The 23,124-nt window shown below is 51.8% G+C and overlaps 1 protein-coding gene across 3 annotated transcripts in view; it reads left to right on the top strand.

Moving 5' to 3' along the window:
• PRKCA (protein kinase C alpha) overlaps nt 1–23,124 on the top strand; it is a 368,584-nt gene that overhangs the window by 273,213 nt on the left and 72,247 nt on the right. For all 3 annotated transcript variants that reach the window (XM_082441894.1, XM_082441892.1, XM_082441893.1), the window contains exons 6-8: nt 17,401–17,557; nt 18,652–18,786; nt 19,030–19,126. In XM_082441894.1, the coding sequence (XP_082298020.1) occupies nt 17,401–17,557; nt 18,652–18,786; nt 19,030–19,126 (389 nt within the window). The remainder of the gene's footprint in view (nt 1–17,400; nt 17,558–18,651; nt 18,787–19,029; nt 19,127–23,124) is intronic.

The raw sequence follows: 23,124 nt of genomic DNA, 5'->3' as shown, positions 1-23,124 counted from the left end.
TACCCTGCCGGCTCCTGGCTCTGGCCGAGGGGAGATGTGTGCCCGTCACAACTCCCTCCCCTTACTACAGATAGGCCCACACCGTGTGGCTACAGTGTTGGCCATTTCGTGTTTCCATCCTGCAGTGAACAGGTGAGGCTACCCTGAGCTGGCCCTTGGCACTGTCGTCATGACCCCCAGAGCCCCCATTTTCCAGGGTTTAGATGACGGCTAGCGATAAAAGTGGCAGCAGGGAACCCAGCCGCACTCCTGCCTGCCTCAGAGCGAAGACCTGAAATGGGCAAGAAGGATGGACACGAATACCCGTCAAGATGTGTGCTGACCGATCGCGCAGGAGTGGGCCAGACGTGACGGCCGCGTCCTTTCTCCGTCTGCCTCGCCGTCGCAGCCGCGCCCTTGCTCTCGAATTCTCAGTCTTGGAAGAACCCATCTCTAGCTTGGCTGGGGCTTAACATCCAGACACAGCCTTTGCAAAAGAAAACAGGAACTGCCTTGGAGCTAAACACACCTAGCAGCCTGCTTGTCCCAGAGGAGTGCTGGCACACTGCCACATTCAGATGCGTGGGCTTCCAGCTCCCCACTGGTGTGTTTTCCATGGATTTATCTACTCTGTCTTCTTTCTTGGTTGGCCATTCCTAAATATCAGGTGCCGTACGTCTGTGTGACCCCTTCAGCAGCCGGTACCTTGCCTGCCTCTGCAGTCTGGTCCCTTCCGCCCACCCCGCACCTTGGCACTCCGCATTCGCATCGTGAAGAAAAGCTACGTGCCGTTTCCCCAGGGGGCAGGCTGGTTCCCACCTGCTCACCTTTGCCTGTGCTGTTTACCCTGCTCCATCAGGAGTATTGTTTAACCCTCAGCCCCAGTTCCCTTCATAAAGCCCCTCCTACCATTTTGTGCCCCGCCTAAAATGGACCACTTTCTCCCCACACCCTTTCTAACATTTATTATGTGGTTATGTGTTTACCTGCATGCTGATCTCTTGCTACCAGACCATTAGCCCTTTGAGGTCCGAGACGGCGTCTTATCTCCTGTACCCAGTGCCTTGAATCTGTGTCTAAGAGATGGGTGTTGAGTAGATGATGATGGCGTTAGAAGAACCCAGCGAGCACGGCGTAAAGAAGACCCCGCTTCATACTGTGCTGCTACCTCCCAAATCCAAAGCAACTCTTCCCATTTTAGCCCTGTATCTGGATCACATGGAAATGATCCTGTTTTAGCCGAATTCATAAAGCCACATGACTCTTGGGATCCTTCAGAGAGACACACATCCTCCAAGAAAGAGGTTGCACGTTCTCCAAGGGACGTGTCATTATTGACATCCTGACTCTGGTACCTCATCCTGACCTGTCTGTGGCACAGCTGTCAAATGTGTACTAACTAGCAGTGTGTCTTCCTGTGGATTGTCCCTCCTGCAGGGCTCTCTGTGCAGTGATTTGAACGTAGCTTTCTGTACTGAGTGCACTGGGTGCCTGTGGGAAGCAGCAAGACCAGGACGAGGGGCAGAGGGTCGCCAGTGTCATTTCCTTAAGGCAAGAGGCAAGTCCCCTCCCCGTTGCATCCTTGCCAGAGCGCTTAGATCTCAAATGCCCACCTCCTAAGACCTCGCGGGGAACGGAATCTTCACCCCGTGCACGGGCTCTGGCCTGAGGGTCCTGCCACACTGTATATCTGCCCGTTGAATTTCTCTCCACCTGGCAGTTTTGTCGAGTCAGTGGTGGCTCAGTGGTGTACGAACAGCTTGCTTATTTCACCAGATTAAAAGTTTTACATCCAAGATACTTGGCCCCCAGTCTTACCTCTTCCGGAATTAATTTAGTCTCACATTAGGTTCGATGCACGTGGTCGCCTTGGGAAGGTCTAAAGTGTTGACAGATGGGCTCAGTCGGAGAAAGATCCCAAAGGTAATGAGAACATCCAGATTCTTTTAAAACTGTGGTTGAGGTGATAAGAGGCTTTTTCAGGTGAAAATCTCTTAGCCCTGACATGGGAAGTTTAATTAATGTTTATCTTCAGCTTTGTATTCTCAGATTCCAAGACTGTGGTAGAACAGTAGATAGAGGGCCGAGGGGAAATGGCTTGTTGTTATGTTGTCTTTCTCTCTGAGGACTGTCGTCTTCCAGAAGCAAATACTAATACCAATCCCCTGTTGACCCGAGGCCTCCGGTAGCCCCTGACGAGTCCGCCCCCTGAGAGAATCAGCTCTGAGCCCATCTCCGGTGACCAGGAGTGTAGGGGAGAGTTGTCGGTCTGGGACAGTTGAACCCTTTCCTACCGACAGGTGCAGGGCCGTCTCCGGCTAAGCGGGTGTCACACATGATGCTCAGCCATCGCATTCCTGGTGGGGAAGCCCAGCAAAGGCCTCCCCCCGAAGATGGGGCTCCCTCAGCGGAGTCAGCAAGAGCACGTCCTGCTCGTAACCTCACGTAAAGGTGATAGAAGGAAGGCTGGTTTCATTGGGCCTTGTCTCTTGAGGGTTTGGCTACTTCAGTGTGGGGAAAAAAAAAAAAAGAGAACCAGTAAACATTTTTGTCTTTGTCTGCCACACTGATTAGAATGCTTATGATTTTATTAGCACCTGCCTGGGAGCCAGGCCTGATGTAATTTAATTGAATCTCCTCGGTTATTTTCAGTTCAGCTCAGTCTGTTTTCAGCACGGATGAGGGGAAGTCATCAGGTGGAGGGGGGCGGCCGAGGAGGGGGCAGGAGGAGGTACCTTCCACTCCCCCCGGTTACTCACGTTCCCCCTCTAGCTACTCAAGCTTAAGCCTCCCTTCGTGGAGATGGGTTCCCAGACCAAGTTCTGGTTCCCACCAAGTTCCTCTTGGGTCTCATCACCTTGTTCCTCTGAGTAAAGAAATGTTCTGTCAGCCCCGGGAGAGGCGCGGCACAGAGGAGACGGTAATTATGCAGCCAGAAACGCACATGGGACAGTTCTCTCTAGTGCCAGGAGGGAGCCGAGGAATGACACCGTCCCCTCTCTCCTTCTAGCCACCTGCGCTTACCGATGTGTTGCTGTAGCTCTTTCTCTTTGCGGTACTTTGATGCTCTGGGATTGGAAATTTGGGAGGCGGGATGCCAGGGTTCTCCCAGTTTGATGGGTTTCGTCTCAGTCCCTGTGTTAGACAGAAGCTCCCTCCTCCACGCCAGGTGCACAAAGCCCGATGCTGCTCGGTACGCAGCCCGCCGCACCCACCCCAGACGCCAGCATCCGGTTCCCTAAGAGCGGAGCCTGCACGCGGCTTGTGACTGAGCTCTCCAGGGTGATTCTCATGCACAGTAACGCTGGAAAACTGTGGCCCTGGGTGTTTCTAGTCTCGGAGTAGATTCCATTTTCTTATAACAAAGCAGGGGTTGGGGGTGGGATGAATTGGGAGATCGGGATTGACATAGATACACTAATATATATAAAATAGATAACTAATAAGAACCTGCCGTACAGCACGGGAACTCCACTTCGCTGTACAGTAGAAACTAACACAACATTGTAAAACAACTCTACTCCAATAAAAAAAATTTTTTTAAGTCCAATGTTGAGATGGTAAAACACAATTTAAGAAAATGTCAGTTGATTTGTCCAACTGCTCTGTTTCTAGATCCTGCGACATTTTAATTTTTATTACTTTTCAATAGAGAAAAATTTCTGTGTCAAACTGAACAGCTGAAGTTTTGACAAGGGCAGAGAAAGGCTTTTCTCTGATTTCTAGTGCAGTCAGCAACACAAGAGGTTGAAACAGTCAGTTGGCAAAATATACAGACCCAGGGAGGTGTATTGCAAAATCAGGAAAATAAAATAACAGGGGGAAAATAAAAAATAAGTAAATAAACCAAAAAAACAAAAAGCGATGTCTGTATGTTTGGGATGGGGTTGGGGGGCAGGGAGTTATTAGAATCAGAGCCCTCCGTTCCCCAAAACAGACGCACATGTGGAAACGCAGCAGGGTCTAAAGGCAGGAGCGGGTGTTGGGAGGGGGGTAGCTGCTGATTCTGGCCTTCCTTCCTAAGGCTCCACGGCTCACGCAGAGGCGGCCCCGCCCCAGCCCCTGGAGACCAATTCCAGGGTAGTCCTGACTGAGTAATACACCAGGATGCCAGTTAATTTACAGAGAAAGAAAACTGTCCATGTGTCTGTCAACTTGATCAGAGCAATCTCTCCAGTGTAGTCAAGATACCCAGAAGGCAACTCGTAATGAACCCGTTTTATTGATTTGCCATGTGAAACACTGTACCATAGACTGTGAACGGCAGAAACCCCCTGGGGAGGTGCCTTCTTTCCCAGTAGACAGACGTCAGGGGGCTCAGGACACTGCCAAGTGAACGTGGAATTATAACAAGGGAACTGGGTAAATGTTTCGTGGCAACAGGCTGAGATTTAACATTTATCTCGGGACAGAGGCAGCTGTGCTCCTGGGGCCAGAGGCCCTTGAGGTTAAATTAGACGCTTCTCTGTGGGCCTTTCCGCAGGCATCCCTGGTGTTTGCCTCAGCACCTCGGCTTTCTCTGTCTTATTTGAACGTATTCATGCTGGACACCGGCTGGTCTTACACGTCTGGGAACCTTCTGTCTTCTCAGGGGACTTTGCAAAGCTCTCTTCTGATCCAGTATTGAAAGAGCCTGGAGTTTGTGGATTCCCCAAGATGACTTGTGCTTCCCTCAGCTCTTTGTTTCTGAGGGACAAGAAACCACTTCATTTTAGCTCCGAAATTCTACAAGTCCCTTTATCCTAATTCTTCGCAGAATTATCTTCCCCTAGTCTGATTCTGTCTTTCCATATGATCTGTATGAAGTACCTCCGAGTAGTAGAGGAGGAGTGTTGAGCTCGACTTCAGACCCGTGGCCGCACCTACAGCCTCACTCCCAGCCCTTCCCCACCCCAGCTCTCGGGGGTCAGGGGAGCCTCCAAAACTATGTGCAGAATTTTGTATCTGCCTTCTGGGAGGGAGAGCGGCCACAGCTGTCATCTTCTCCATGGGGTCCTGTGACCCCCCCCCTCCCATATTTAGGAATGATTTCCGGGATGAAGGACAATGAGAAAGAAGCATCACTTAAAGAGTTTGGAGAATCAAAGTTTTCCCCGCAGATTTCTCACCCAGCCAAACTGCCGTTCGTAGCACGTATTCTCATCTACGCGAGGGCTCAGAAGATACACCACCCACATGCCTCTCTTGAAAACAAGTTATTTAAAGCCCAGCTAAAGAGGACTGCAAGATGAGGGGGAAGTAAAATTTAAAGTTCCGGAATGGGAAGGTCACAATGCATAAGGATAAGCAGTAGCATTAAAATCGGTTGGACATCTTGATGTGAAAAATATGAAAAGCTATAAATCATATAAAAATCATAACAATGATTAGGAATCCCAAAGTCTAGGTAATTTTATGGTAACAAAGATGGAAAATGGGATGGGTGGTGATACGTGAGGGATGAGGTAGTAGAACGTAGCACGCACAAGTCTTCAAACACAGGAGGGAGGTGGGCAGAAGATCCTGTTTTACTCTTTGACGGACAGAGAAATGTAGAATTTTTTAAATGGGGCTGAATCTTTAAGATGGTCATCAGTAGAATTAAAGCAAGATTTATAGTTTCTAGAATTTCTGGAAAAGATTAAGGCAAACGAAGCACCGTATAACAGAGGACTGAAAACAACAAGTGAGGCGAAAGAGTGATCGGTAACAAAAGTGGGCAGAGGCCGTTCAGAATCGAGGTTAAGAACGTGCTGGAATCCCCCTCTCCCCACTAGCTGGTAACCCATGCCAGGTACCCCTGAATCCCTCCCAGTCTCAGCTTCCCCGTCTACAAACTGTGGATTCCAAGTAGGGTTATTATGGGGGTTTTAATATGTCCAAAGTTCTGAACGTTTCGTCAGGCACAGACTTGTGCTTAAAATACAGTTTTAAACTTCCCATAGTTTTCAGATTAAAAAACCCCCAAAAATTCAGCTATCCATATTTCTATTAATGAAATTGACACCTTGTAGGAGAGGAGAAAAATCTTTCTCTTTCTACCCTTCTGGGTTCTCGGCTGGGGCTCTGTAACGAAAGACAAATTAACAAGAGAAAAACAAACCCATTTCTTTAATGTAAATGTTACATGACACAGGGGCCTCCATAAGGCAATGAAGACCCAAAGAAACTGTTAAACCGCAGTGTTTTTGTACCAGGTTTAATGAAAAGTGGAAAGTCGTGGAAAAATAAAGGACGGAGGAGATGATCTCAGAGCAGTGAACTGGGGGTGGGGGTGGGTGCTTCGTGAGGCCTGTCCGTCCACATCCCTCCCAGTGGTCCACCGTCCGGAGGTAAGGATGCCCCTCTCCTCCAGGTTTGGGGAGGGCACTTCTCACGTGAGGGTCTGAAGACCTGCTTCAGGGGAGACGGGAAAGGTCAGCACCCCCTTCCTGCACCTGCCGTTTCTCAGATTCCTTCAGCTGGAAGGGTGCAGTCTGCCAAGGTGTCCTCTTTTGGGGGTGGGGTGTCCTGAACCCCATCAGCATAAAGCAAAATGACCCATGAACACTAAGAATAAAGAATGGACAGAAATTTATCAGGCAGACAGAAAAAGGGCAGCTGAAGTGGAATCGCCCTGAGTCAGGAAACGAGGCACCTGGATGCAAAAGGCTGTATTTCAAAACGCGTTGGAAATCTCGAGCAATTTAAAGTGCAGGCTTGTTGCAGGAATTACCAGGAAGTTGAATATGACACAAGAGGTGGCCTAATATCAACAAGCAGAAGCCACTTGATCCAATGGAAAAGAGATGGCTCATCTCACGGATGTTGTTGGGAAAGTCGTCTAAACGCTTGGAAGAAGAAAGTAAATTAGATCTTGCCTCACACTGTACACCAGAATAAATTTCCAATGGATTTAAAAGTTGAATATAAAAAAAGAAAATAATAAAAGAAAACGTAAGTTAATATTTGGCTAACCTCAGAAAAGGCAAGGATTTTCTGAATGTGAAAGAAATGGAAGAAATAAAAAAGGAAATTTTTGACAGATTTAACTGTATAAAAACTTAAGCTGCTGTGTTTCTAGAAGCATGAAATCTAAATGAAGTTTGCGGCAAACATGACAAAGGGCTGTTACCATTCCTTCATGTCTGAAGAACTCTTCTGACCTGGTAGGAAAATTCTTTAACACCCTGTAGGAAACTTGAACAAGGAGGAAGTCAAAGAAAAAGAAACACTAATGGCCGAATAACGTAGCAAGGGAAAAAAGTCAAACCTCAAAAATAACCAAGGAAGCCAAAATTATGATGCTATTTTAAACTTCTGTCCCCACAAAAAAAGAAATATTAATGGCCAAATAACCGTATCGGGGAGGGGGGGAGTTAAACTTCAAAAATAAAGAAGCCACAATTACAGGGTTATTGTTAATCTTTATCCCCCCACCCTTCGTAAGACCTTGGTATGACTTTGGGGGAGTGATGGGGCAATACGTGTCAGAGTCTCGAATGATTTTATTCCCTTTGATCCACTTCTAATAATAATGTAGCCTGAGGAAGAAATCAAATTCAGATGGATATTTATGCATGAAGATGATCTGTTGACATGCTATTTATACAAAGGAGAAGAACTGTAGCTATATAGATGGCCTGAAACAGGGAATTGATCAAATAAATTACGATATAGCTGGAAAATGGGGTGTCAGGCATTTAAAATGCTTTCAAAACAGGCCTTGTTATGTTATAAAGGCAGTTTCTAAAACTGTGTTCCTAGATAGGAATTCTATAAAAATAAATATTTCAGTATAGATATATGAAGAACAAAGCGCCCGGCAGTAAATATGCCAACAGCAGTGCTCTTTTACGGTGGAAGTATAGGTGATGTTAATTTTCTTCTTTATACTTTTATGTATTTCAGTTTTTGAACGATGAGTGTATCCATTCTTCTCATAACAAGGAAAATAAGTGTTTCTTAAAACCTTCTGACATTGTTTATACAGAATCTTTTGGGGGCTCTCATAACCTAGAAAATATTATTTCTCTCGCAACCAGATTCCATTTCCTTTGGGAACATCGGGGTTATAGAACTTTAATAGCAATTATTTTCCACTAACCAGAAGAGGAAAAGTAGTGAAATACTTATGATTCTTTTCCAAGGACGAAAAGTTGCTTTTTCTCTTCTCACACCAAACTCCTCTAGGTTCTCTTTCGTAAGTTTTATGGGATTTTGGTTGAAGAGTTGCTGACTCGAGTTTTCTGGTATTGAATGCCAGTGGATTTCCTGGGACAGAAATTACATTCTTATCACCAAATACTGAGTCTCACCAATGAAACAGAACATTCAGTGAATGGGTCCTGAAGTGGGAGATAGTGAGGGTCCCAGAATCTAGATGTATGTACAGATTGGGGGAGAGCTGAGCAGCTGTATTTTTAGTGTAGCTCATTTTTCTCGCCTTTGTCTTTGGCCATAATGGAAGCAAATAGGACAAATCGTATGGGTCACATTTTCTTAACATGGAAGAGATCAGATCCGGAATTGTGCGGGTTTTGACACAGATGGTGTCAGCAGACTTGACGCGTTGTAATTAGATCAGATGGAGCAAAGCCAACAGCCCCAGGAGCCCAGTTTGTTCACAGAATCACAGTTTTGACTGTTACCCAGTCAAAAATGGTTCGTTGTGGCTGATGACACCTTTGCCTTTTATTCCTGAAATCCAGAGAAGTTCTGCATGAGAATGGCCCTTTCCCGAGTGTAAGTGGTCCTTTCCGGTATGTTTCCCCTGAAACCTGGGGCCGTGTCATGTCCTTTAGCCTTTGTGGCTCAGTGACCCTTTCTTCAGAGCAGTTAACGTTTTCTGAAAAGTGCCTGCCTCCTTTTGGCCCGGCTTTATTCTCCATTGAAAAGACCTGTGAGGTTTTTCCTTGTCCGAGAGTCCCTCCAGATGGACGCGTTATGAACTGCAGCCCGGAGACGCGGCGTTTGCCAGCGTTCCAGTCTGCTTTAGCGTCTCAGCCCGACGAGGATCCCCGGGGTTCTCGCAGGTTGTGCTGACCAGGTGAGGGGGACACCAGGTGGGGCTTGGTGCAGCCCCTGCTCTCGAGTTGCTGCGAAGTCTGTAGAGATGAAGCTCCGGTGGGCCGGGCGGGCGGGGGAGGGAAGGCCCGAGAAGATGGGTCTGGTGCCCGGGTCAGGGCTGTAGCCCTGGGAGGGATGGATGGAGCGTGGACCCCGGGTGGCCCAGGAGCACGGGGCAAGGGTGGCGTGGAGATTCGACGATTTAGGAAACAGTTACTGAGCGTGTGTCATGGAGCTCCTCTAGGCAGTAGGGCTTCAAAATCATCAGGAGCAAAACGATGGGCCTCCTCGGCGTGGAGGGAGTATCATGGTGGGGTTAGCGGTAAGCGTGATGGGTTGGGTGTGGTTAGCTGTTTAACAAACTCAACAATCCACCCGTCCGGACCGGGGCCAGCTCCAGTCTTGTCACCGTCACCAGGTGAATGTGGAACCGGGTGTGGAGTGTCCCTAAAACTGAGATAGAAATGTTAAAGTAAATAACAGAGAATGGAGGCTGTGGACCTCTTTTCTGGGTTGGGAGCCTCAAAAATAACCGTGTCACTCAAGCTGTGATTGAAAATCTGTCCGTCCTGATCCGTTCGTGAGGGCGTGCTGTGACTCCTGTGTGTCCTTGTAAGCCGCCCTAGTGACCAATCCCATGAGTCCCCGTCAGCTCCCATCCGCCACGTCTCCACCCTTCACTGCTGGGGAAATGGCCTTCTTCCGCCAGATCAAGCTCGGCCACTAGGGGCACCCGTGAGTTCATGGAGACCCGCGCGGCCCGTGGGCAGCCCTCCCCACTAAGGCCTCCTTCCCGTCCAGGAGCGGCCCCAGCCCGTCCTCACTGCCCATCGCGAGGGCTGCTCCGGACCCCTGCCCGCCCCCGGCAAAGTAGGAGTCCCCCCAGAGGGACACTCCCTCTCCCTTAGACACAGGTCCTGAGGGGTGTGGAGAAAGGAAGGTCCCTCTGTCCTTGGGACACTGGCTCTGAAGGCATCCAGCAAGGGTCCCCAACCCAGGGCCCATGGGTGCCCGAAAACTGTCGTAAGACTGTAATCCTGTGTTCAGGGAGCTTGTGGCTTAAAGAGAAGGAAGACTCTGGTCCAGGGTGCTGTCAGGTGGCCGTGTCACCCAGCACCGTGGACACCCGTGTGCGCCAGGGAGGACTCGGGCGCTTTCGCCCTCTGCGCCCGCCCCTCATGCCAGCCGAGCCTGCCCTCGCCCTGCCTCCGCGGTGACCTTCTGGGCCACCCGACGGCCTATGGCCTGGCGGGTCCTGGCCCTTCCCGGGGCCCCGACCTCCACCTGGGACCTGCCCACACTGGCCGGGGCTTATCCCCCTGACGGCTCAAGAAGCTCAGATCCTGGCCTGGCACCGTGCCTGCTGCTAGACAGCTTGGCCGCCCCCGAAACGTCTCGTGCAAAGGACATTCGGTGCATCCTGTTCCGGAAGCAATCTGTCGCCCACCAGTCTCCCCAGCAGAATTTGCTGCGAGTTCTGGCTTCTGGTGCAGAACTGACAGACTGAGACACGGCTTCTCCTCTTGCAGCAGCGTCAGTGGAGGCCCGAAGGAGAGGCAAAAACAAGCCTTGGGAACAGGGTGTCCTTCCTAGATCCGTGACCGGGGAAGGAGCTCTCTGGTGGGGCTGGGCTTTGGAGCTGCTCGGCCTGGTGGGAGGGCTTTTCCCCTTTTTCTATCTGATGCGGCCCATTGGTGCTTGAGACGCTTCTGAACGAGGCCCCCTGGGCTGCCGGGAGGGAGACGTTCTCAGCAGGACAAGCCCTTAGCTCTGCGAGCCCAGCCCGCTGGAGTGGGAAGCCCAGGGGCCTGTCCGTGCTGGTCGCTCCTCCACTGGATCCGCTGGTTTGCATCCAGGGCTCATGAGCACACATTCCTTTAAAATTCCCACTTCCAGAGAAGCTGTTGCCTGATTCCGCAATGGCCCCATTGATGTCTTATCATGCTCTCTGTTTGCACGGGGGTGTGACCGGGCTGGGGGGCGGGGCTGGCAAGTTGCAGCAGGTCAGGGCCCCCGAGGAGGCTGCAAATCTGGTTTGTCTAGGAGAGCAGAGACTCCTGTGCAGACCTAAAAGCCTCCTGCAGCCTGGGCGGGGAGGAAGCAGGCACGCGTACACGTGAGAGATGTCGGCTCCCAAGGTTCTAGGACAGGACGTGACGAACAGAGGACACAGGTGAACTCTGGTTCCTGTTAGGGGACACGCTGTCTCTCCTCAGCCCCAGCCCGGGACCCTCCCAAGCTTTAGGACGAGGTCAGAGTTCACAGGGCTCAGAAGGAGCCAGAAGGGACCAGAGGCTCCTCTCCCGGGTCAGTCTCTCGTCAGACATTTGCTGTGTTGGTGGGGGGATGGTGGCCTTGGCTCTGTGTCAGGGATCCACGAACTGTGGCTTGAGGGCCGGATCTGGCCCACAGCCTGTTTCTTTTAAATAAAGCTTTATTGGCACACAGCATCGTTCCTGCGTGTGGGTGGGCAGAGTTTCCCCTGTGGCCTCCTCAGTGTCATGAGCGCTGGATGCTTTCGGGCCCCAAGTCTTGGGGACATTGTGGTCTTACTTGGTCCAGGTGCTGGCCTGTCAGTTCTTAGGCTGATGTCAGCCTGTCTCAGAGGCCCAGCTGTAGAGACCACTTAGTAACCAGAACACCCCAGCGTACTAAGTGATTTTAGAATTGTACCCTAGAAAACCACTGCACTCACATCTTTTAATCAGGTGCCACAGCCGCCTTAGCTAAGGTCAAGGCACCAAAGCAGAAACGGAGTCGTACAGCTTTACTCTCCTTCCCACCAGCCCCTCTGGGCCATGTCCACAGCTCGACCCTAAGTGTGTTCACTTAACCCTCCACGTTCGGCCGCCTCCTTCCTTCCAGTGGAGGCCTCTGTGGTCTCTTTGCTTCCTCCCCATCCTCCTGGGAGAAGCTGAGGCCAATTTTACTACCTCTCCCCTGGGACTTTGTCTGGACCGAGTCAGTTTTATCCAATAACAAGGGAAAGCTGGCTTTTACACGATCGCGAGCCATCCCCGGCTTGGCCGCCTGTTGGCTTTGTGTAGCAAGCAGGTTGTAACACCTCTCTCTGCCTCTGAGTCCCCGTCTACAGATGGGCTTGCGGGAACGTGAAGGGCTCACACCAGCGCCTGCCACGCAGTGGTCTCCCCAGGGACGCGGTCCCTTCCCATCACCGCCATGTCCACTAGCTTCCTGGGAAGCAGAGAGTCAGGGACCAGCTACACCCTGCATGCCATGTGGTCAAGGCCAGCCGTTCTCAATGGAAAAATGACAGACCACGCACACCCCCAGACCCATATCCGCCTTCTCGCTGAAGGCGAATCTCTTAGGAATGAAATAACCCATCAGATTTCTCTGTCGTTAAACTTACATTCAAGTGCGATCATATTTTTATAAGAAATTAACTTACAGGTCTAGAGCTCTCTGGAAGAAGGCGCTATGGCTGTCTAATAATTATCAAAGTTAGTGCTCTGTTTGAGGACGTGGTTCATGGATTTGGGGGCCTCCGTCCCTCTGCTGCCTGATGGCAAATGACGCCAGGTTCATGTGTCCACAGACGCTGACCCTTCGCCTGTTTTCTGCCCTTGCCTGTCCCCCCAGCATGTTTGCACGCACATCTCTTTTGCTCTTGGTAACTTTAAACAAAGAAGAGTTTGTGGGGGGTTTCTGGTAGTGTCGGAAAACATAACTTTTGCTTTTACGTGCTGTGGGGTAGTATTATAGAATTTCATTTACTCTTGCCTTTGCTGTGGAGCGAGGTTGGAGGTGGGAGGGGGTCACAGGGTCCGCACACACTGAACAAGCCTGACGTTCACAGCAAGTCCCTGTTCTGAACCTTTGTGCTTGTTGGCTTTTTAAACAGATGCCATGAACAGGCGTGCTCTTAGAGGGAGGAAAGAAGGCGCTAAAATCAGAGAATTATTTTCTAAAGCAAAACAGATCACTTGAAGGGCTGCGTGGTCCTTGAATCTGAAGGCACCTCTTTGTGCATCACCAGTGTCCCCGCCCAGATGTGAACGCTGTGATGGACAAGGTCGCTGTGCGTCAGTGAAGACCAGTCCCGTCCGCGGGCGCAGGGGACGCAGCTGTGTCCTCGACAAAGCTTTCGCTTTATAAGCCTTTAAAGCCTCCCCTTGCCCCGGGCCCGGCCGGAGTGCCCTAAGGTGACCTCAGCGTGAGGTTAAAAACCCCCAGGGAGGCAGGCAGGTGGGATGGGGGGGCTCTAGGTGGGTTCAGGGGTGTTGGCTTTTACGTTAGGTGATGAGCTCGTGGGTGTCTATTGTATTATCACACTTGATAATTTACACTGCATATATTCTTGGGATCAGGAGACCATCTGGACCATTCTCTGAATGGATCAAGGATTGCATTGAATTGGGGTTTTTTGTTTTTTTTGTTTTTTTAATCCCAAGCTATTTTGGAAGAACTAAGAGCTGACTATTGAACTTTGGCCTGACCCTGAGGTCTGGAAACTCCATGCTCTATGAACTGTCCTTTTAGGAAGCTTGGTTTCTTTACCCTGGGGAGACAGCCCTGCTTCCTGGACTGACAGGAGGGCCAGGTGGCACGGTGGTGGTGACGATGACGTTAAAGGTAGCAAACACCGTTTAACAGGAGCAGTGATGGCCAGTGCTTAGGCCACAGCTCCCACGCTCCGGGTCCTCTTCTCTATACTTTACGCGTATTAACTCACTTAATCTTCACAGCAACGCTGTGAGACAGACACTATTATTGTTCCTGTTTTGCAGATGGACAAACTGAGAAGTGGGGTAACTTGTCCCGAGTCATACAGCTAATCAGCCCTAGAGCACGGGTGTGAAGCCAGCTGCCCCCGCTCCTGGCCGCCAAGTTATCCTGCGCCTGAGCGGTCAGCCACCGTCTGCGGCCTCTGCGCCAGCACGGTGAGCCTGACCGTCACCGTGCGTCCTCAGACGTGCCTTAGACAATCCCTGGCTACGGGTCTTTGTGGGCGTGGCTTGCCTCTCTCTGAGAAAGCCTGGCGGTCACTCCTCCTGCCCGCTGTCCTGCATCCTCACCTCTGCTTTCCCGTCAGGCAGGTGCTGGCTCCCTTCCTAAGTGTTGGCTGTTCCGTCTACGCTGGGACACCTCCGATGTAGACTCCCGAGTCTGGCGAGGGCTGTCCGGTCCAGAGCTCACGACGAGACCCCCGCCCCCCATACACCTGGACGCTTGATTCAAAACTCACATGTCCTGGGCTCACCTGGCCGCCTATATCAGGCATCTCTGGGGCGCCGTGGAGGTATTTCTCAGTCTCCATCATCTTATTTGAATGGATTTGGTCCAGAAGTGAACTCTTAACATTATCAGGAAATTATGTAATCTTTCAACCCCAGGTTGCTTTTTCTCAAGGCTGGGCTTGACATCCAATCCTTTCACAATAGACACCTCAAGCCAAAAGATGGTCATATAATTATATTCTATATTTCTATTAAAGTTCTAGAATGACAACAGACTTTCATTCTGAAACAGCGAATGCCGAGGCATCACACAGTTCTTCACAGCATTCGCCTGCCTGTTCACAAGCTCTCAGGCCAGTTTCTGAACGTCTAAGCGTTCGGGGTTGTGTTCTCTGCCAGAAACTTTCATCAGCAACAACAAGGATAATAATCATTGTTGGGTTCTTACTGTGTGCCTGTCACTGTTCCAAGCACCCTATATGTAGGAACGTATATAATTCTCATACTTTTCCAGATGAGGAGACCGAGGCACGGGAAGGTTAAATCTATTGCCAGCGTTAAATCTATTACCCAACCACAAAGCAGCAGAGCCAGAACCCAAACACAGGCGGCCTGGTCCCCGAGCCCACATTCCGAGCAGATGGGCCCCCGAGCTAGTGGCTCCCAATCCCGATTCAGGCGTCCCGGCAGGTGGGCTGTTCTCTGCTGCGCTAAGAAATTGAAACTTGGACCCACCGTCTACTTCGGTGACAGCTGGAATTGGTGACGCTGTTTGTCTTCAACTTAAATGATAGTTTTTCAGTAGGAAGCCCACAGCTTTAATCCCATCGAGACTTTAACTCGTCGCCGTTCAGAAGACACAGGCCGTGGACGACTGTGTGCGCGCCGGCCGTCAGGACTCGCACTTGTGGATGGAGAGGCCGGGCCACACTCGTCCTGCAGCTGGCAGGGCTCTTGGCAGCCTTGACGGTTCCCCGTTAGTTCATCTGGGACGTCGCCTCCGTGTTAGACGTTCCGGAGCTTTGTTCTGCCTTTTAAAAAGCGTCTGATTCTCATTCCAGTGCTCGATCGGAGGGAACCTTTTGGCCCTTCCCATTCTCTGTGGGAGAACTTCATTTTTATGCTCAAGTGTTTCATCTTTTGTGATACTCGGGTTGCTGTTTTATTCTGCGTTGCGTTAAAACCTCCATGAGCTTGGGGGGATTCTCAGGTGGCCGGGGCCCCTGGAGACCTCCTACCTCACTGAAGATTTTGAAATTGTGGGCAGAGGGATGAGGCCGAAACACTGCGTCTGGGGCGTCGTACGCGCTCACGTCGTGCAGTCTTTTTCTTCCTCCACCGTTTTCCAAGTTGCCAACAGTATAAGGCATTTTATGTACATTGTTTCATTCTCCCAACAGTCCAGTACCACTGGAAATATGCCCCTGTTCACTTTTCTAGATGAAGAAACAGAGGCTCATGAGCTTAGGTTTCCAGTACTTGGGGTTACACAATGCAGGTGGGATTTGGAAGCAGGTCCGCTGAGCTACAGATCCCAGGGCGCATACTTGCTTCCGTTCTGTCCCCTGCCAGCTGGATGAGGTTAGGTACTGTCTCATGGGGAAAAATCCTTGGAGGGTGTAAGTGGTGTACGAGGAACACACAGCCGGCTTCTCTGTGGCTTGTCGCCCTGAGCCAGCTCACTGCCCCTCAGACCATTAGAATACGGTCCCAGCTGTCACCTTCCTGTGCCAAGGCTTCCAGGCAAGGAAGGTGACAGCTCTCAGCGTGTCCCCAGGCGTTCGGGCAACGCTCGTCTGTGACTTCTGCCCTTAGGGCTCTTCCCAGAGACCCAGTGTCTTTAGCACCCTTCCATCCCCCTCTATCCCTGCCCACTGCCAACGCTAGCACCTTCTTCTGAAATTCTTCCGAACCCCTCATTGAACAATCAAACTAAGCTGACCGTCTATGCCAACGGGCTGGAGCAGTGGTCCGCCAGCTTTCCCTCAGAATCCCCCGGAGGCTTGGTAGGCACAGGTCGCCCGACCGCACCCTCCGCCCAAGTTCTGACTCAGCCGGTGATGCCGGCACTGCTGGTCTAGGAGCTGCACTGTGGAAGTCGCTGGCCTGGAGATCCTGGTCCCAGGTGCATGTGTCCCCATGGCAGCCGGCTCGTCAGGGGCCCGGATGATGGGAGATTTCAGCCACGCTGGGGAGGAGGGTGAGGAAGACGTCGGTGTGCGGGCTCCGGCCTCTGTCCCTTCTTGTCAGAGTGATGGATGATTGACAGGCAGGGGCTTCAGCCCTCCCACCGTCACGAGCCTCCGCCAGCTGCATCTCTGAGCCTGCCTTCCTCTGCGGGTGAAGCAGCCTTTCCTCCTCCTCGTGATTTTGCATTTGCATATGAGTGCTTCTCAATCTAGAATGTACGTTGGGGTCACCTGGAGTCCTAGGAAATGCTTCAGAGTCTGAAATTCTGGAGTGGGGGCCGTGAGTCTGTGTGTCTCCTCGGTGCCCAGGTGCCACCCCAGGTGCTGCTGGAAGGTGGGCCTGCCCTTGGTGTCAGGCTGTAGCCCCTGTGAGGCGCCTCCTGCGTCACTGCCTGTGCACCGGTGGCTCTAGCCTCTGCTGCATAAGGGTTCACCTGGAGCGTCTAAAAACTTGCCCCCCCCACCCCCCGCCGACTAGAGAGTCTAAGTTAGCTGTGAGCGTTGGAATTTCCAAACCCCCTCCCGCGCGATTCTAACGCACAGCCAGCTTAGAAGCAACCAGCCTTTACAAAGGGAAGAGATGACTTCTTCTAGGAGTTCAAGTGCTGCCGGGCCGTGGACTGGTCTGCCGGTCGCTTGGGTGGGGAGGCGGGCCAGTTCCCCCGGAGGGGGGCTGCCAGTGGCCCCTGGGGGTCTCACTACGCTGCAGATTCTGCTTCACCAGGTTTGGGGTATGACCCAGGTGTCCCAGGTGCTGCCGGACCAGGCTGATGCCGAGTCTCAAGGCTTGACCACAGGGGCCTCCCCAGCGCCCGTTCCCCCGGCAGGGGCGGCCGTGGGCAGCTCCGCTCGTGTTGAGGGTCAGAGGCTTTGATCCAGACCTCCCCTCCCTTCAACACCATCTTGACGTCTCTCGATCAGCTGGGTCCTGACGCAGGACACCCGGCAATGAGGGTCTGTTCTCTTTTTGTAACATTGGATCTTTCTTCCTTCTCTCTTCACAGTACGAGATGCAAAAAATCTCATCCCTATGGATCCAAATGGGCTTTCAGATCCTTATGTGAAGCTGAAGCTTATTCCTGACCCCAAGAACGAAAGCAAACAAAAAACCAAAACCATCCGTTCCACACTGAACCCCCAGTGGAATGAGTCCTTTACGTTGTAAGTTGAATCCTCGCTTCCTGATGGCTTTCCTCCCTCACACTGTTAGCAGTGATGAGCTGGGCTTCATAAACGTCTTTAAACATTGCTTCATCCCTAAGCCCTTCTCCTACGGCTGCTAGAGAGGTAGCTGTGGTCACCCCTGTCTGATGGATAGAAACTCGGTTTACCAAGACTTACGTGATGCAGGCCCCAAATTATCATCAGTAACTTCTGTACAACAAAATTCTCTTACATTACAGATGATATAAAAATGTATACTGTGTCCCACCTCTTGATGGACTTAGGTTTTTTTTAAGGGTTAGAAGAGGGTGTAGGTAAGAGTTTAAATAATAATTTTAAAAACACGGCGTAAGTGAGTACCATAGAAGCTGCTGTTGGCACTGAAATGGGAAGATTATCCTTATGTCTAAGCACGGAAGACTTCCTGGAGAAGGTGCCATTTAAAGTGGATGTGAAAGGAATGTGAGGATTTCAGAGGCAGAGATGGGAGGAGGGAAAGGTGGGAGGAGGGGGTGGGAGGAGGGAAAGAAGGTAGGGGGGGTGGCATAAGCAAGTCAGGAGCAAGAAAGCACTGAGTGCAGCTGAGCACAAGCAAGAGGTCCTCTTTGTAGAGGAGAACACCGGAAGCATTTGTGCACAACCGGAAGGTAGCTGTCTAGGATATAGATCAGAGGCTGTCCAGCTTTGCTCTGTGAAGGGCTGGATGGTAAATAGTTTAGACCTTATGGGTCACACAGTCTCTGTTGCAGGTACACAGCTATGCTGTTCTAGGTTCAAAGCAGCCATAGACAATATGTGTCTCAACAAACGGCCATGACTGTATTCCAATAAAACTTCATTTACAAAAGCAAGCAGTGGGCCTGATTTGGCCCTTGCCTCATAGTTTGCTAACCCCTAGTCTAGAGCCTCGTTTGCCAAGGGGCTGGTACTTTGTTGATGATGGAGAACCACAGGAAGAGAATTGAATACACTATTTTTTTGAATCTCAGGCTCAGAACATGAGCATGCGATATCTCCCCCAAAATCATGATCAAGGTAACCGTGTGTGTGTGTGTGTGTGTGTGTGTGTGTGTGTGTGTGTTCTTTCGTAGCAAATTAAAACCTTCAGATAAAGACCGACGACTGTCCGTAGAGATCTGGGACTGGGATCGAACCACCCGGAACGACTTCATGGGGTCCCTTTCCTTCGGAGTCTCGGAGCTGATGAAGATGCCGGCCAGTGGATGGTGAGGAAGCCCGAGTGTGTCTGTGTGAGCCAAGAGTTAATTGTCTGAAAATATTAGCGCGTCTAGAGGTTCAGGAAACGGGCCGGTTTAAGTCCAAAGTGACTGTTGATTATGAAGTTACCTGGGTACCGTCTCCCTGGGGGATGCATTTCAGAAACAGCTGGGCTAGAGCCTTGGGGTGCGGGGTGAACCTGGGTGGTGCCAGCGTGGGGCTCACCCCCTCCTCTCCCCTGTCTCTGAAAGGTACAAGTTGCTGAACCAAGAGGAAGGTGAGTACTACAATGTGCCCATCCCAGAAGGTGATGAAGAAGGAAACGTGGAGCTCAGGCAGAAATTCGAGGTGAGGAGACAACACAATGACTCAATCACCTTTCCGTTTAGAAAGCTTCACTCCAGGAAGGGCCAGATTTTTGTGATCACACGTCTGGAAGGCAGACAGTCATTTAAATGTTAATCTTGTTCTTTATGTAAAGGCATAAATGTTGCGTAATCACCTTCCTTTTGCAAGCTGTTGACATTCTGTGGCTTTTATTGTTTAGAGAAAGGAGCTTGGAAACAGCCCAGAAGTGAGCGTGGTTGGTTCCTGTGTAAGGAATCGGTTTGGCATCAGCGGGGAGACGGCCCCGATCTAGCCTCCTCCAGGTGGGCAGAAAGTCACCTGGGCCTTAACCTGGGAGGCTGTTCAGGTGTCATTATCAGGCCAGAAGCTTAATTTTCGCTGCAGATCATTGGGAAAGGCAGCTCTTTCTCATCCTCCCCCTGGGTGTGTGTCTGCCTTCTGTCCTGGTTTTGTCACCTGCCATCCCCCACTTCCCTCTTTCTCCTGTCGATCCCTGCTTCTCACTACTTAGCAGATGTCTTGGCCTTTCATGAATGTTCTTTCCTCCAAGCACCCGCCTTACGTTCCGAGTCACAGCTTTTCATTTTTCCCTGTTTCTCTGATCACCTGTGCGCTGGCTGCTTGAGGGATTCACTCCGGCAGCCCACGGAGCCTCTGTACCTGGCCCGTCCCTTGGGAAGCTTTCCCTTCCTGGGGCTCATTAGGATGCCCTGCAGTTCCCCCACCCTGAAGAGATGCACGCGTGCACACACGCGTGTACAGAGACCTGCGCCGTTGGCGCTAACGGGCTGATGCTCCCGTGTGCCTCCTCTTCTTGCTGTGGTTTCCTTCTTCCAAATAAAATTCCGTCCCAGAGACGCATACAGGTCATATCCAGAGAGACTGAGTTCCAAAGGACGTAAAACACAGGAATGTTCAAAGTGCTTCGTCACCGATACCTGGTTACGGGGCTGTTGATGGCAAACACTTAAGGGCAGGGGCTGCGAGCCTGGGTGCCCTTGGGAGCGTAAAGGGGTGAAATGGGTCCCCGAGAGTATAAATAAACGGCGGTGACGGCGGGCCTCCGGGCGGGTGGGACAGCGGGGTGCGGTGCATGCGCAGGCGGCACCCCCACCCCGGGCCCCAGCCGACGGCGGCCGAGCTCGAAGCGGGTCACGTGCTGCCGGATTTTCCAGTTCTTCCAGGGAAGCCACGAGGCCAGATTTTCACATGGCATGTTCTGATCTGGTTTAGTATCAGCGGCCAATCACAGCTGGAACTTTGTGTGAGTCACACACGTGTCTGTCGCCTTAGACACAGGGAGGATCCAGCCAGTGAGAACGAGCTTGTCATCTCCGCTCTCCAGAAACAGACGTGAAGTCCTTTGCAAAGAGGCCGACGGAAGCTAGAGGCATTGGGGCGCAAGGCTGCCCGCTAGGGTCTGGGGGCGCTTCGGGGGCCTCTGCGAGGCGTGGCTCTTGTCTGACTGCTTCTTCCTTCCCGCCTCCATCCATCCCCCGGCTCCCCGCCACAGGAGCACGGGCGCCTGGAACGCTGCCAGGAGGGCTGCTTCCCTGACCCTGACCCTGACCCCGTGCCCCCCGCCCCCTGAGAAGGGAACCCTTCTAGAGAGAGTGCCGGGACGGAGGGGAACCCAGGGGCTAAGGAGACCCCGCCTGCGTCCCGCGCGGCGTGCAGGTGCAGGTCACCGGCCGTGGGGCTCAGGGCCGCGGGAGGTGCGGGGCGCACCTCGGGGAGGAGGGGGCTGGGGCCTCGCGGTGGCGTCGCTCATGGCAACGTCTGAGGCTTCTCTTTGCTGGTGGAAAAACACTGACGCACGTTTCAGGCTTCATTTCCGTGGCTTCCTGGTGAGTGACCTTCCTGTTGTTCTGGGCGGTGAGTTTAGCTTTTTACAAAGGTCAGCGTTCCAAACTCAAAACAAAAACAAAACGACCTGGGCCAGAGGGCTTGAGGCTGGAGGGCAGCACTTCTCTCCGGGGGCGGGTTAGGGGCCGCGTGCCCTGAGCCTGGCGCTGCCCACCGTCCTCGGCCCCGGGGGTGTGAACGTCACAGACCCGGCGGTGGCGTCGCGGGGTTTGCTGAAGGGCCTCCCCCGTCCAGCTCAGTGCGCGCTGTGCCCGGGGCGCCCGGTGGGCCACGCTCCAGCCTTTCCTCTCAGCGCCCTCCGGCTGTGTCCCCAGGCTTTGCCAGTCACCGCGGCTCGCTTAGGGCATTTGTAAAGCGCTCTGCGAGAGGCTGCGTGGGAAGCCGCTTGACGGCGTCACCGAGATGCTGAGAGTCTGGGGACACCTCTCGTGCGGCCGTTCAGAGTGGGCAGATCGGATTCTAGGCAGGGCCTCGATCGTCCAGTGGTGGGGTCTGGAAATGGGGAAGTTGCGGGGCTCCCCCGGCACCAGACTGCTGTGAGCCAGGCTGTGAAGGCCAGGTCCACGTTGGGGCAGCCCTGGGTGACAGCCAGCCTGCCCGAACGGGCCCCAGTGGCATCAGGCTGTGAGTTAGGACGCTGCCTCTAGGCGCCCCCGTTTCGTGCCTCTCAGCCCCCAGCCGCAGCGGGACCACCTCCCAGTGTCTACAGAATCCCCTCTGTTCCCTTCCCTCCACATAACACGCTCCTTCGGGCTTGCTTTCCATCCCACTGCTCTCCCCCACACCCGCTCTTGTACAGATACTTTCCCAGTTTGATTCAGCTGAGTACAGTTTTCTTTAAAATATCAAGTTCCATGGTGAATCAGGATCGGCTGAAACACAACACGACAGTTAGTCTTGTTAGGAACAAGCCTTCCTCAGTGGGATTGTAGAACCTCTAGTCTATAGGGTTATTCTTTCCGTGTCCAACTCTGTTTTCTAGGAAGAGTTAACTCAACTCTGGTTTTCGAATCCTTCCCCGGAAATCAAAAGTCATCGTCTTATGAAAGAAAAATCAAAACAAATGAGCGTTTACAACTCAGCCACTGCACTAGTATTTATCTGGTCATAATATGGGAAAAGATTTCAAGTTTATTGTTGATTCTAGAGTCTTGGCAAACAGAATGATCAGTGAGTGAAGCTCTTAGGAGCCCAGGAGAATCCCAGGACGGATGGAAATGACCTTACTCTGTAATGTGTTGTCCCACTGGAGTTCGTCTGCCTAAAAGTCGAAGCCAGAACCTTGACTGTGACATTCACGGGCAGCGCATCCGTGGCCCTTTAACCTGTTCCGTGTTTGTCTTCAAATAAAGTACACGTGGACCCCGATTCACAAACATAAATTATATATTTGTTCATTTGTTCAGTAATAAGGTTTCCAGCAATGAATAAAGCAAACCGTCCCCCCATCTGTGGAGGTTAGGTTCTGTACCTGTGAGCCTTGCTTCAGATATTTTTGGGAACGATGCAGGAAGCGTATTGGGAAATCAACATAACCCCCCGTGCTGGCCAGTGACCCCCTGGACCTCCTGTCGCTGTTGAGGACATCCAGGTCTCCTGTTCCTTCCTCCCGCTTCTGGGCCCCGCTCCCCGTGGTGAGGCTTGTGGTCAGAGGTCGGGAAGAGGGTCTGCTTTCCCTCAGAGGTGATCCAGTGATGGGTTAGCCGTGCTCAGCAAACTTTCCGTGAAGGGTCCCATGATAAATACTTCCGGCTTTGCAGAGCACGGCGTCTCTGGCACAACTACTCACCTCTGCCTTCGTAGCATGAAAGCAGCCTCAGACAAGATGTCAACAAATGGATTTGGTTGTGTTCTAACAAAACGCTATTTACAAGAACAGGTGCCGGGCCAGCTCCGGCCCGTGGGTTTCCAGCCCCTGGCTCAGCCCGTGGACCCTAGAATCAGACCTGGTTCTACCATTTATTAACCATGTGACCTTCCTGTGTGTGTCCTTCACTGTAAATGGGAATAATAGCTGTATTTACTTCACAGGATTGTTTCGAAGATTAGTCAGTAGGGAAGTTCTAAAAGCGTATTTATGCAGTTAGCTCCTAACGTCTTCCTCCTCTATATGTTTCATTGCAAAAACTAGG

Source organism: Balaenoptera physalus (genome assembly GCF_965194825.1).
Source record: "Balaenoptera physalus genome assembly, chromosome: 20".
Classification (NCBI taxonomy): domain Eukaryota; kingdom Metazoa; phylum Chordata; class Mammalia; order Artiodactyla; family Balaenopteridae; genus Balaenoptera; species Balaenoptera physalus.
Note: the sequence above shows the minus strand (reverse complement) of the source record. Positions and strands in the feature narration are given on the sequence as shown.